Source organism: Nasonia vitripennis, chromosome 4 (genome assembly GCF_009193385.2).
Source record: "Nasonia vitripennis strain AsymCx chromosome 4, Nvit_psr_1.1, whole genome shotgun sequence".
NCBI lineage: Eukaryota > Metazoa > Arthropoda > Insecta > Hymenoptera > Pteromalidae > Nasonia > Nasonia vitripennis.
The window spans coordinates 18,528,337-18,542,508 of record NC_045760.1 but is presented as its reverse complement, the minus strand read 5'-3'; the positions used below and the strand labels follow the sequence as shown (position 1 = coordinate 18,542,508).

General features: G+C 41.7%; 3 protein-coding genes and 1 long non-coding RNA gene across 10 annotated transcripts; 2 read left to right on the top strand and 2 right to left on the bottom strand.

Moving 5' to 3' along the window:
- Nucleotides 1–438: 438 nt before the first annotated feature.
- Nucleotides 439–7,181, bottom strand: Or85 (odorant receptor 85). 2 transcript variants are annotated; one of them, XR_004227397.1, is made up of 5 exons: nt 6,656–7,181; nt 4,564–4,956; nt 1,025–1,229; nt 790–962; nt 439–708 (listed from the first exon to the last, which is right to left on the bottom strand). XR_004227397.1 is itself a non-coding variant. In NM_001170927.1 (5 exons), the coding sequence occupies exons 1-5, from the start codon at nt 7,018–7,020 to the stop codon at nt 649–651; spliced, it is 1,179 nt and encodes a 392-aa protein (NP_001164398.1). In that variant the 3' UTR covers nt 508–648. The 2 variants fall into 2 exon arrangements, 1 of the variants encoding a protein (NP_001164398.1); NM_001170927.1 differs by having other exon boundaries at nt 508–708; nt 790–945; nt 6,656–7,020.
- LOC100679470 (trichohyalin) lies at nt 1,327–4,443 on the top strand. Its single transcript, XM_003427610.5, has 2 exons — nt 1,327–1,589; nt 2,146–4,443. The coding sequence occupies exon 2, from the start codon at nt 2,161–2,163 to the stop codon at nt 3,313–3,315; it is 1,155 nt and encodes a 384-aa protein (XP_003427658.1). The 5' UTR covers nt 1,327–1,589; nt 2,146–2,160; the 3' UTR covers nt 3,316–4,443.
- A 174-nt stretch (nt 7,182–7,355) lies between the features above and the next one.
- LOC116417205 lies at nt 7,356–10,181 on the top strand. 6 transcript variants are annotated; one of them, XR_004227504.1, is made up of 7 exons: nt 7,488–7,598; nt 7,672–7,834; nt 7,906–7,982; nt 8,131–8,203; nt 8,296–8,407; nt 8,482–8,800; nt 8,889–10,181. It is a non-coding gene; the product is annotated as an uncharacterized LOC116417205 (long non-coding RNA). The 6 variants fall into 6 exon arrangements; XR_004227502.1 differs by having other exon boundaries at nt 8,131–8,407; XR_004227501.1 differs by having other exon boundaries at nt 7,906–8,407.
- Nucleotides 10,182–11,062: 881 nt separating this feature from the next.
- On the bottom strand, nt 11,063–12,872 carry LOC100463222 (odorant receptor 46a). Its single transcript, XM_031929182.1, has 5 exons — nt 12,433–12,872; nt 11,848–12,237; nt 11,572–11,776; nt 11,332–11,487; nt 11,063–11,258 (listed from the first exon to the last, which is right to left on the bottom strand). The coding sequence occupies exons 1-5, from the start codon at nt 12,795–12,797 to the stop codon at nt 11,205–11,207; spliced, it is 1,170 nt and encodes a 389-aa protein (XP_031785042.1). The 5' UTR covers nt 12,798–12,872; the 3' UTR covers nt 11,063–11,204.

Genomic DNA, 14,172 nt, shown 5'->3' with positions numbered 1-14,172 from the left:
TCGCGAAACCGTTATTTTCCTCTCTTTTATACTTACTTTATTTTCGAACATCGCCTACAAGTTATGTTTCTCCTCGCCTATAACTTATGCGTTCATATTTTATTGTGCGAGATAATGCCTTTCCAGGGTCTATAGAGGGCAACACACTGCGCATAATATTTTGCCCTATCATTAACATGTCGTCTTCGTTCACGCGATTAAACGAAAACGTTTGATGTTGATGTTTCTTGCGGAACATTTTTTCTCTTTTTTTTCGAACTTCGCCTACAAGTTATTTATGCGCGCCTATAGCAGCCCGATGTGTGCTTCTTTCCGCCTTTGTCCAAGTGGTTTCCCGATAGGAACATTAAGCGAAAAATAAATTTATTATTCTCTTTCTTTTGTTCTCATTGTTGCGCTGCTTGGAAGAGAATAAATTATTGCTTTGCAGTCGCTCTGTAATAGTGCATTCCATCTATTTTCGACAAATATAATACTAGAAAATATATACTTGCTAAAAATAAATTACAGTTAGTATATATGATCGTATATTAATTTTTGCTTGGATCTAAAAAATTATTTTACAAAATATAACTATGATTTTAAAATATCCAGTTTTTCGCTTTTCTTAAAATTAAAGGAAAAAAGCTTGCATTGTCTTTTAGATTTTTACGTCGTGCTCGTGGATTCCTTCAAAATGTTAAACGCCGTATACGTTATCTTGAGTATCTACAAAAAATCATTAATTATTAACACAAAGTCGCTTGATGTTAGGTTATTAAATCGTAGAATATGTTTGTATGTGCTCACACTTTTGAAAGACTCGATATTGAGAATAACCAAGTGACCGTAGCTCATGATGATGGGCTGGGTAGCTCGCATCATTATAAAAATAAGCTTCTTGTTCGAGCTGTCGCTCAGCGCCATCCAATCGATCTTGTAAATGTCATCGCTGAATTCCAAACTCTGAAAAATTCAAGATTCTTTGGGAAAATAATTTCGCGAGAGTGTCACGAAATTTTTAACTTGAAATTAAAAATCACACCTTGAGAGTGATCTCGTTTCCGAACCAACAATAGGCGAACAACTCGCCCAGCATACAAATGAGGTAGCCGACGGACATCAATTTTTGAAGTATCGGAACTTTGCCTATCGTCAATACATAGATGATGACGGAAAAGATGAGCGCGCCTGCGAAAAACTGCTCCACTATTACCACATCGAATGTCTCGGTCACCACTTTTGCGTACCTGAAAGCATTAGATTCACGCTAAGTTCGAATTTCCCGCTGAAATCTAAATATATATATATATATACATGTGTGTGTGTGTGTGTTAGACGCATTTGCGCGAGAGGGGGCAGCATCTTATGAACATATTTGCGCTTTTCCGCCCCTCTTCCCTGTATAGTAGTAGCTATAATAATATTATACAGTGGACACTTATTGTAATGCGAAGACTGCGTATACGCGGAGCATTCTATAACCTCTTATTTGCACTTGGAAATAGCTAGAGAGTATATTCGGCTTGGAATTGAAAAAGAAAATCGACTTTTGGCGACTTGGCGTGAAGGAGACGAGAGAAGTGAGGAAATTAGTTCTCCCGTCAACGGTGAGTTGACGATTTTCGCACCTAGAAGTTGTTTTGTTGATTGAGTCTGAATTAGATAACCTAAACTGCACGATAAGCCGCAATACGTATTTTTTGTTTATTTACAGCAGAGAACGCACGTGGTGATTGCACTTTGTTTGTCGATCCATTCGTAACATGCGTACTTTGATATTTGATTCTTGTGTCTTACACGAACGTCATATAAGTATTTGACACGAGTCTCAACCAAAGCTCTAGTTTCTATTCTTTTAGAATCATAAGTAAATTGGCAAAGCAAGTTTTGTTATGAAAAAAGATTAATGTTATTTTATATACGTACAGTAACTCCAAAAGATATGAGTAGTTATACTCCTATAAAACCACTAGAGCAAACATTTTAGGTTATGTTTACAAACGAACTAATCTTGGATGTATAAGCCGGTGCATAAACAATTGATAATCAGTGTTGTTATTGTTGTATGGGAGAATCGTTCATACCAACAGAACTTGATGAATTTTCGAAAACGAAATAATCGAATTTTTCGGGCTGAAACTTAACTGATCATAACGCTTACAGGCGCAGTCTCTCAACATGCAGACCGGCTTCAAGAAGGACTACCCGAGCAACGTTGCCCGCAGCAGCTCGATCCTGACGAGTGGCCGAGTTGGTCGCGTGCCTCGTTTCGAGTATGTGAATCGTCAAGGTCAGGTAGTGAATCCCAAGACCGGTAAACCCTACGACCGCATGCACGAGAACGGCGTGCATCAGTCTTCCGGCAAAGCCGCAGCAAAGGCCCTTAACAAGCGCTACCCGATCAAGACACGTGGAACAATGTTCGGAGGCCTGGAGCCGATTCCCACTGACCCGACGCGAGATCCACCACCCCGGGTATGCTACAACTGCTGGCAAAAGGGACACTCCCGGCGAGACTGTCCCAGGCCGGCCGTTGCCAGGTACTGCAATAACTGCGGCAGACGAGGTGAGGACTTGAGGACCTGCCCCAGGTGCAAGCTGGCGCACGATCGCTATCTTATCCAGCTGCAGGCTAAAGAGCGGGGCGAGGAGCTGGACCCCGAGGAGGTCGAGAGATTGTTGCCCGAATCCGAATTTTATGAGGATGAAATCGAGGAGAATGAGGACGGCTGTGACGAGATATTGCGAGAGCTCATGCTCCAGGATGAGCGGCCAAGGATAGTCAGCAACGGACTGAACCGTGACTACCAAGAGAGACACATTGGCCTTGCTGTATTTCAGGAACGCGAAGATGCCTCTGCGTTCAAAAACAGAGAGCGCGAGATGGAGAGAGAATGGGACAGAGAGAGGGAGATAGAACAGGAGGAAGAAGCTTTGAAAAAACTGTACGCTGAGCGAGGAAGGCAAGAGCGACGATCGGGTTATAGCGACAGAGAGACTAGGTACGACGATGAGATAGACCAGCAGTACGAAATGGAGAGGCGGGAAAGAAAGGAGAGAGAGGAGAGGGAGCGGGAGCGCTCGAGATGGAGAGTACAGGAGGTAATGAGCAGCGCAGCAACCGCGAAGCAGAGCACCAGTTCGACAACAGTGTCCGAGGCACAGATCACCTCGGACCCGGTGCAGGATTTCCTGCTACTCGCTAAGACGATAGCGCATCTGTCACCTGAGACGCAGGATCTGATCATGCGACAGGTGATCGCTGAGCGCAAGGAGCACCAGGCCAGATCGAAGGGGATGCAACGAGAACACGAGGAAGACACATGGCCGTAAAGCTCTTGGAAGCTTCGCGTTCGTCAAGGGTGAAAGAAGTGGTTTTGAAGGCGTGATTGGATGTCGTCGATTTTGTTGATGGCTTTGGTAGTTGCAAATTTTTTTCTGAATATGTGAGGGTTGAGATATGATATAATTATAATAAGTCTTGCAATCAGTAAGGTAGAACTTTCTTCTGTTATACAGAATGAAATTAAGGACTGCTAGCAAGCGATGTATTGATTATATAGGGATACCATATTATTCAGGTCTTTTGTAGTTGAAAAACTTATAATGAAACTTTGTCAGCTTGTTTGGCTTAGTGTTTTATTATCATTACTGAAACAAAACATCACATACTTATTGTGTACTTTTTTCTGCTAATTTTATGAGCCATCGCAAAATGATCATTACATATTAGTAGTCTTTTATGGAACAATGCCAAGAATTTTTGATTGTTTATGAGTTTTATATAGATGTACCTATTCATTAGAGTGATTAAATATTAACAAATCTTATAGTGTCTGTAGATTCCAAGTCTTCATTCTAATATTATGAACAAACAAGGAAATAGTTACTAGAGAATACTGAGTATCAACAAAGTCTGTTTTTACTGCAGCAAGTCAACTATATTACCAAATGATGAATTCTGTAGTTTGACATCTGAATCTCTGTAATTTCGTTGTATTGTTTTTTTCTAATAACAGATAATTGCATAAATTTGGCTAAATTTTCATGACGACTCGATAAAAATAAGAAAACATCACGCATTAAGGATAAAAAGCAGAGTGGTTAATTGCAATTATGAAGTATATGGCGTCATAATGTCGCACATTGAACGAGCTTTAAATCCATAACTATTATTGTAAAGATAGACACCTATCAACTTATTATTTCTCGTAAGGATTATAGTCATTTCTTAAATTTGCGACTAAGATTGGCCCGATAAGATGATGAATGTTGATCAACTATTATCTTACGTGAAGACTAAATAAAAAATGAAGATGAATACAAGTGGAAAAGTGCGAGCTTTGAGAGAACGAGCATAAGTGCAGTTGTATTAATAATTCTTATACAACCTATACTAGAACTGTCTTGTATCATGATGAATATAATGCAAAATTTATAATAAATATTAAGTGCACTCAATACTAATTGCCCTTACTCGATGAAGTTACATCCCATTCACGTAAATCAACGGCTTCAGGGCTGAAAGCTTAGACGATCATTTTTAATATGTGTAACGTACATTCTATGTTTGAAAATTACTTGATAATGTAATCATGATGCCGTGCAGCCTGGTGCAACGTCTTTCTCTCGAACGATCTGACAACTTCTTCAGAAGCGAGCCTCTTCCTCTTGGCTACCTTGACGATGTTCGGAAGTTTGTTCAGTCTGTGTTTCAGCATGTCCAGCTGTATGCAAGCCTGCAAAACGAATCCGCTGACGACGACGTCGGTAGTGACGTTGAGCAGGATGCCGACTATCATTGGTCCGACCTCGATCACGTACGTCGACCAATAGTTCCACTGGTTTCGGATGTCGTACGGCAACCACATGCGAAACGGCAGCTCGCGTTTATCCGGATCCTGTACCAAAGGCATTATGAGCAGACAGGCTAGTGATAGCTGAGCTAGTGCATTGAAGTAGATCGTGAAGACCCTGTTGCGAAAAGAAGACAAGTCCGATAAAAAAGTATTTTGGAATTTAATTTTTCGTTGTGAGACTTTTGTTGGGAATTTGGGATTGAGTTTCCTTAAGAGTTTTAGACTTTTTTTAATTGCTTATTTTGTGATTCACGTGGTGAAACTAGTAATATCTAATCAGGTAATCAATTCGCGTGCATATAAGTATATACGTTTGTATGCTTTGCGTTCGATGCTGCATAGCTAAAATGTATGAAAACTAAGTAATCTGTTTATAATTAACGCAGTCCAAAAGTTTTTTCACAAGGCCAGTGTGCCAGTTTTCCCATTGCAAAGGACAGTCCGAAAAAAATTCTACCATTCACGAAACCATTTAATCCTACATGCGTTTATAATTCATTTCCAGGCTAGTATTTTCTATACGTCGAAATACTTGGTACATTGTAGATCAAGGGGAGAAAATAGGCTATTTCAAGCGAGGGTGAGGTGTTCAGCACGAGTTAGACTTGAAAGGGCATTTTTAATGCTAAAAAGTAGCTGTTTTCTCTTCTCGAGTTCGAGCTTTTTTACACACGCTTGGAATGAACGATTTTCTACGCTACTTTCCGGCATGAAAAGAGGTCCATTTCATGCCTGAGTTGTGAAAAATGTATTTTGCGCTTACATTAAAATGTAGAGTTCTATACATTCTAAAAATGAAAAGCACTTGTCTATACTGTCTACTTTAATTTAAAACTTTTCGAAGTAAAAATATATTAAAAAGCCTTTTTTACAATTCACATACCCGCAAGTATTAATCTGGCCCACACTTCGAAAGTTCTTTTTTCCGATCTTCATAAACCAAAAAGTAGTACGCGAAACAACATTTCATCCTTAGCACTCGAAGCAAATGCGCTAAGTATATTTATTGTTTCGAGTTTAAAATTGATCTTGGAAAAATCGATTTGCTCGTCTGCTTTAGAATGCATAGGCTGAAATTCATTCAGGGCTATCTAATCGCAACCATCACTTCAGGAGATCGTTTTTCATTGATAAATACAGCCGAAGATTTAATGAAATCCGACTTGAAAATTTATGAACTCACAAGGAGCCATAAGGAACTGATATTGCTGGATGAAATTGTAAATCGTTTTATGTATCACTTAACTCAATTTCTGATTGCTTTAATCGTCTCCTGAAAGGCGAACGGATTGCTTGCCTAGCTGGAAATGTACGACAAAAGTATTATTTTGCAAATAACAAACTCGCTCATGTATTGAGCAATAATCTAATAGGAAAAAATTTGGCGTACATGTGCACAGAGGATTTAGCTCTTCTTCGTACTCTAAGACGCAATATTTTGTTCAATCAATTCTATAGTAAAAGTCTTGAAACGCTTTATCGTGCAAAAAGCCTCGAGGAGGATACGGCTCCCGATGCTATCGAGTTGGAAAATGTAAGTTTTATTTTTTATCTTTTGATAGGTATAGCTGGATTGCTGCAATTTTGCTATTCTTCTTCGAAGTGGTTACTTATTCACAATAATCAATCACTTGATCGTTAAGAATAAACGCTCGCATTAGAAGAATACTTCGACAGTAGCCTTTATGACGATGTAACGAAGAAATATGACAAGTAGCAAGTGTTCTGTACGGGCTGATTGAAGTTGCAGCCAACGTTTAGCAAAAATTCCGAGTAACCGTGTCCGAGCTGTGAAATAAACGAAATGAACGCACCTAAGAAACTCGTTAATTCGGCTCTCCATCTCGATCTCCACGGCGTTTCTGGGAATGCACCAGCTCTTCAGCAGCATGTCCGCAAGGCAGATGATCTTGTCCCTCCTCATCAGAAAGTTCGTCGCCTTGAAGCTGACAGAGAAGGCGGTGAGCAGGGTGAACAATATCTCCGCGAGGAATTGCCAGTCGAACTCGCTCAAAGCAAGCAGCAATCCCTGGAGCAAGATGAAGATGTTAGTGAGGACGACGGTGCTTATCGAGAAAATCTTGTAGAACAGCCTGAGTCTCCTGTGCGACTGCCAGTGCAGCGGCAACCAGATGCCGCAGAGCGAAAGAACCTTGAACGTGAAAGTGAGGCTTCGCATTATTCCTTCTTCGCGAACTCGCAAGGTGTATAGAAAAATAAGTCTACGCAGAGCCTCCAGTCGGCTCAGGTAGTGAGGTGGCGGACGGCTGAAGTGCGAGTGTGACGGCGCTCTTGGGGCGTCTATGGCTCGCTGCATTTTTCATGCGATGATAGGCCATGCCCCAAGTTCTGCGTGTTCTCGATCGGCGCGAGGTGTAAGTGTCGTCCGAGTGGTACATTGTTTATAGCAGAGGGTGCAAGTGATGAATGATTTAGGCACTTTATGCGAGCTGAGGAAGCAGTCGAGTGCCAGACGATCGCAGACTTTCGATGGAAAAAAGTCGCTGTCACGCCTCTTTTTTTCTTTTTTTTTTCAATTAGTGAGTAGTGATATTTTTCGCGATCCTAATGTTCATCTCTTTATGCAAGTGTTTTCGAATTGCGACGTAAAAGTGTGGCTTTACGAGAGTGCGTTACGGCGATCTGGAAAAATATTGTCTCTTTTGTCGCTAATATACGAGCGCCGAACACTTAATAACAGACGCGATTGCACTTCCTCTTCAATTGATTAGTTCCAGCGGCGTACGCACTGATAAGGTATGCGCGTATGTGAATATATCGACTTACTTTGCAAATTGATGTTTTGATCTTCGGCCTGGTTTATTTACAGACGCCAGATGTACTTTTAACGAAAATATTTGTGAACCATCGACGCGATGAAAAGTATAAAACTCAATCTTACTTTTTCGGCAGCACCAGTTTTATACTTGCGACAACCGTTGCAATGCGTGCAAAATTTTTCGCGCTTTTCAGTATTATCATAATTTTTCAAGGTAATCAATCAACTATTTTTCACTTGCACTGCAATTTTACTATTATCTCTTTATCAATCGAATGAGCATAGGAAGAGCAGCAGCTGATAGGCTAGAAGAATTAATCGTCAATGGAAAAGAAGCAAAGCTGGGCGAATTTCCCTGTCAGGTATAATATTTCATAGGCGAGATACTGTATAAATTGTTCCAAAAATAATAACAATAGATTCTAACATTTCGATAATTTCAAGTACAATTTTACGTCGAAAATTCTGCACATTAGTTCTGATTTGTCACCTTGCGATCGGTTCAAATAGGTGGTTGGCGCTTTTGCGGCGGTTCCATTCTCGACGAGTACCACGTGCTCACCGCAGCTCACTGTGTTCACCGGTATACGACGACTCGAGCAGACATTTAAGTATAGTAGCTTTCTTCTCGCGGAATTCAGTAAAATAACTGACTTGTTTGTTTCATCGCTACAGAATATCCGCGTGGAACTTCAACATTGTCGCAGGTTGCGTGAACTTGGGTCATCGTCAACTTCCACGTTCGGATCGCAACGTCGGTTGGAAGCACGATATAGCTGTGCTGAAAGTATGTCAGTTTATCAATCACTTTTCTGCTCATCAAAGCAAATGAAATTATTTTAATAAATTTCGCCTCTTCAGATTGACAAACCTTTTGAGTTCAATGAAGACCTGTTCAATAAAGCCAGCGATACTTCCCGACGCTCACAAAAAGTTGGAAGATCACCAAAGAGCCGTCGTTTCTGGTTTTGGGAGACTGTCTGTAAGTTTAGCATTTATTTAGTTTCTTAACTCCATTCCACGACTTTTAGAGTACGAGCGACCTATCGACGATATTATACAGAGCTAGCGTTTTCATCGAGAACCAAGACGAGTGTCATAAAAGGCCTACGAGATTGACGAGATCCGAGCGACGAACGTCTGCACTCGGCATCCGAGCGAAGTTACCGGTTTCTGTTCCGTAAGATATTTTATTGAACGAAATCGAATATCATATTTATTATAATCGGATTTAATTTGTCAACTGGGTATCGCGAACATTTTTACAGGGAGATTCGGATGGTCCACTGACGGTGAACAGTAAAGTCGTTGGCGTAGTGTCTTTTGCTCTGGACAACGGATGCGCTGGAGCCTCAAAGATGCCGCAGCTTTACACGAGAGTGTCCAAGTACATCGACTGAATCAATAGTCACACGAGAACCTTCTAGATCGATTATTCGCTAATTGTATTCATTTAATAATAGCTACCATCAATGGTAGTCTCGTCACTTACACCTTTGAAGGATCCAATATTATAAGAATGACGAGATGCCCATAGCTCATTATAATTGGTTGATTCGTTCGCATCAACATCTTCTTCGCATTGTCACTTAGCACTGACCAGTCTACATTGTAAATGTCATTGCTGAATTCAAAGCTCTATACAAAATGCTTGATTTTTTAAAACTACTTTCAAAGATCTCACCCATCATGCAAACCAGATAGATGAAAGCCATGGTTTTTTATAACATCAAATGTGTCCTTTACTACTTTTGTAAATTTGAAACAGTTTAAACGACGAGCTACATTAAGGCGGCCCGAAGTCAATTCAAATGCCGATTTTACCCCACAAAATAGCAGATAACAAGATAAACTATAAACATAACAAAATTACAATAAACCGCGACATAGTTGCCCTCCATAATGTAATCATCTATCATTTTACAATGTTACAAGTTTGCATAGAATGAAACTTTGTAAAATGATATAGACAATAAGATACCAGAGGGTAGCTATGTTCTGATTTTTCATAATATTCTTTTTACTATTTGTTATAAGCCTTGTTTTTTATCTGCTGTATATTGCACTTTTTTATCATTTGTCAATTTTTTTTTATTCAATCCAACCGTCACGTGATTATTTTATAAAATTATTCATGCGGGTAAAAATAATTTTAATATTGAAGCAATACATGTAAGGTTGAAGAAAGCAACATGCCAAGGGGTTGACAGCTTTTTTTTTGAAATGTGATATACGATGCGCGTGTCATACTCACTTGATGATTTAATCGTGATGCAAAACAGTCTGCCTCAGCATCTTCAGCTCGAGCAGTATTAAAGCTTTGCTGCTCGCAATTCCCTGTTGCTTATCCGAAGTACACACACCGTTAAATGAAACTTTGAATATCCTGCCAATATAGGCCATGAGACTATTCCTATAAGAAATATATACCTATACATGGCAAGTGTCATGGCCGACGGGCGGGATATTCAAAGTTCCATTTAACGGTGTGTGTACATAAAAAAATGAAAAGTCTCAATTTTTATACAATATATTAAAATAAAACGATGCTTGATCTTCCACTCTCGTGATTGACGAAATTCGTAAAAACTAACGCTATATCTTATTTGATATAACTATATTGTGAACAAGGACAATCAAATCATTCATAGCACGACGAATATGGCTGCCCGTTTATATAAATATATAATACCTTATATAAACTCCAGGCAATCCCTCTTCATCGCGAGCTCCGCTGCAGTTTCGGACAGACACCAGCTCATCATCAGCAGCATGCGTTCACCAGATAGATCACTTTGTCCCGTCTGATCAAGAAATTGGCCCGTCAGCAGGATGAACAGCACATCTGCGGCGAAGTTGACGTCGAACTCGTTGATGAACAGTACAGGGGCTGCCAGATTCCGCAGGCCGACAGAATCTTGAAGGGGAACGCCAGACTGTGCACGCTTTGCCTTTTCTTGGCAGGGCTGTAGTCTGGGATAGAGAACTCGGTGTGAACGTGGCTTCTTCTACCGCTCTGTGTCTTTTTGTCGAGTACGCGTTCTTACCGAAGCTTTGGAAAGTGCGCGCGAACACGGTGGCCGGTGGCCGGGTAGGGGCCGCTTTTCGATGAATGATTAACGCGCTGCTGATCTATGCGCGGACATCTGTAATAACGAAGAAACTCACCTTCAATGTTGCTGTGCAGTATTTTTTCTGCTCCTCGTGGGCGAAACGAGAGTTTGCTCGTGTAGTCTACCTGTGAATATTTTATAAGAGACAGCAGTCGTCCGGACAACGTATAAGTTTAGTTGCACTCGAGCTACCGGAGAGTGAACAACTGCCGTGGCTCGGCTTTTGGAGTTTCGCGTATTACGATCATCGCGAGACCAAACAATTACTCTTCTTTCAAGACTTTCATCAGTTTCATCAGTGAGTGAGCGAGTGAAGATGGTAGCGTCAGTCATTGATCAGTATAATTTATTACTTCCTTAAAATTACGAAATATCAAGGCCTAATGGTACTTATTTGCCATGAATAATGCAACAAAGTCGATGGTACGTGTCTCATCGCTCGCGACCTGCATGCGCGCTTCCTCGCAGGAGTCAATCCGCTGATTCTTTGAGAAAATTGAAAGCAGAATAGGACACTTTGAGGATCTGAAAGACGAGCAATTAAATTGTGCGCAGGGTATACTCGCGCGGCCTACATCGATCGTTCATCGAAGCTTACGCTTTTGAAGGACTCCACGTTGAGGACGACGAAGTGGCCGCAGCTCATTACGATCGGCTTGGAGGTGCGCAGCATTATGAAGAGCAAGTTTCTGCTGGCTTCGGCGCTCAGTAGTGTCCAGTCTATTCTATAAATGTCGAGGCCGAGCTCCGTGCTCTAAAACGTGCCTAATCGTCATTTCGTCTGGTTGACAGAACGTTCGCCGGCAATTAACAGCATAATGTGCGCGAGACACGTCACCTTGAGTGTGATTTCGTTTCCGAACCAGCAGTAACTGAAAAACTCGGCCAGCATGCAGAGCAAGTAGCCGACGTCCATGACGTACTGAAGCGTGTTCACGTTGCTCTTGGTCAGAGCGTAGATGATGACGGAGAGTATGAGGGAACTGGCGAAAAACTGCTCCACTATTATCATGTTGAAGGTCTCGTTCACGTTTCTGACGTACCTGCAAGGCGCGCACGGCTTTCGTGAAGGCGCTTCGATTAATTTCGATGCGGTTGTATTCTACGTACTGACTCGATAATGTGAGCGTGATGCCTCGAGGCCATCTCCAGCGTCGTTCTCTCGAACTTCCTGATACTGACCAGCGAGGCGTTGCTCTCCTCGGCCTGCTTCACGAGTTCCGGCAGCCTCGTCAGCCTGTACTTCAGTATGTCCAGCTGCGCACAAGCCTGCAGGATGAACCCGCTGACGACGACGTCGACGGTCGCGTTGACCAGGACGCCCATTATCATGGGCCAGATCTCGTAGGCGTAAGTGATCCAGAAGTTGCGGGAGCCGCGCGTGTCGTACGGCAGCCAGATCTGGAATGGCAGGCTGCGCAGCTCCGGACTCTGGAAGAGCGGGATCAGCAGCCAGCAGGCCAGCGTCGACTGCGCCATTATATTTAGCGCTATCGTGAAGACTCTGTTGGCGGTTAATTGGAATTTTTGCGTTTTCAACGGGGCGCGTCAGATGCTTTACGCAGTGAATATATACATGGATATTGAACGAGAGCTTTTCGTTTTCTGTTCTAACATTACATCGAAGCTCTATGCTTAACTCGATTTGCTTTGGCAAAATGTTGGTATACAGTTTTTTCAATCACACTGGCTGAAATACCTGATAAACTCGTCACACTGTTTCTGTATCGCAGCCTCCTCCTTGTCCCTCGGCAGGCAGCAGCCCAGCAGCAGCATGTCCGCCAGCCGTATGACATCCGGTCTTTTCGCTATGAAATTCATGGTCTTCGTGCAAACGGTTATCGAGGTGAGAAAGGTGAAGAGGATGTCCGCTATGAAGCTAAAGTCAAACTCCGTTACGCTTAGTAAGAGGCACTGCAGCGTCACGATCGTGTAGCAGGCGATGAGAACGACGCACGAGAAGATCTTGTAGTAAAAGATGCGCCTCGGCGAGGTCCAGTCGACCGGCAGCCAGACACCGCACATAGACAGCACCTTGAACGCGAAGGTGAGCTTGCGCATCATTCGAGAGAGCGGATAAGTGAACTCGAGAGAGGCTCGCGGCTGTCTGACGAAGCGGCTCGCGAAAGCAACGCGTTTCGCCGGATTAATAATGCATTTCACACTGGGCTCTCCCACGCACGGCTGGTATATGTATTATAGAATTCAATTTTCCAAGAGAATCGTTCGCACTTGTCTATCACCTTTTCGCGTGCTTGTAAGACAAGGTTTGCGGCGGCTAGCTTCTCATGCCTGTATTTATTTATTTTTCGGCATGTTTTCTCATTTCAGGATAAGAGTTTGGTCTGGTTTGTGCCGATCATTGTATTCGTTAATTTGTATGAACGACAAAACTCACGAATATTCGTGCGGAGTTCCCCTTTTTTTCAACTGTCGGAGGTCAAACGATGGTAATGTATATATCTACGAGAGTATCGATCTTTTGCAAATACAGAAGGAATTGAATTTATGTATACGTGACAAAAGTTTATTCATTGTTTTGCGAAATGAAATATCAAATTCGGCATGGAGCACGATGCGTGAAAAGTACAAAAAGATGAAAAGGAAACCCTGTACAGGTGACTGATTGCTTGAAAAGTATAAGAAAACTACTGCACGCAGGGTCAGAGGGGGGCCCTCCGTCCGTCTCCTCAAGTAGTATGAATCCAGTTTAGTCGACCGGTACTATTATAACTGTCGCTCCATCGTCTTACTTGTCATTATGCGGAAAAGGCATTCAATAAAAAAGTTTGCTTAGTTTTAAATCTTCTTAATAGTTGTTTCAGCCAGGAATGAAGCCAGCTTATGTATAGATCACCGTATACACCACGAGAAGTTGGATATACGGAGTGTCATGACACATCAAACTCGAACTATTTTTTCTACCTCTGTATTTCCAATTTTTCCCCCATTGCCGCTTGCATTATTCTCTGTCGCGTTTTGTTCGCTCACATGATACGCGTATAGTCGATCGACGCGAATTTATTATTCATTGCACTGCAGGCCTCTCCGTATACGCATTTTCATCGTTTTCTTCCTTCGCCAGAGCGTACGTGTTATTTTCCATTACATTGTACTCAGTTACGTGTACGCTTGGTCTATTTGAATTTTTTATTAATCTTAGAGGCTCGACTCGTATGCACGATATCGCGAAACACATATTTTGCCCTGTTATTATCTTGTCTTTCTTATATTCAACAACAAAACAAAAGTACGATATTTTTCTGTTTTCCGTAAAACATTCTGGTTTCTTCTTCTTATTCCATTTCGTTATCGTTTTTGCATACTTGATCATAGGGAATACGTACGCTCTTTTATATCGAGGCAAAGTAAGGTTTTTCACTTCAGCAAAAGTACATTAGGAGATGCGTATTCGATTTAGCTTCTATATTATGCTATC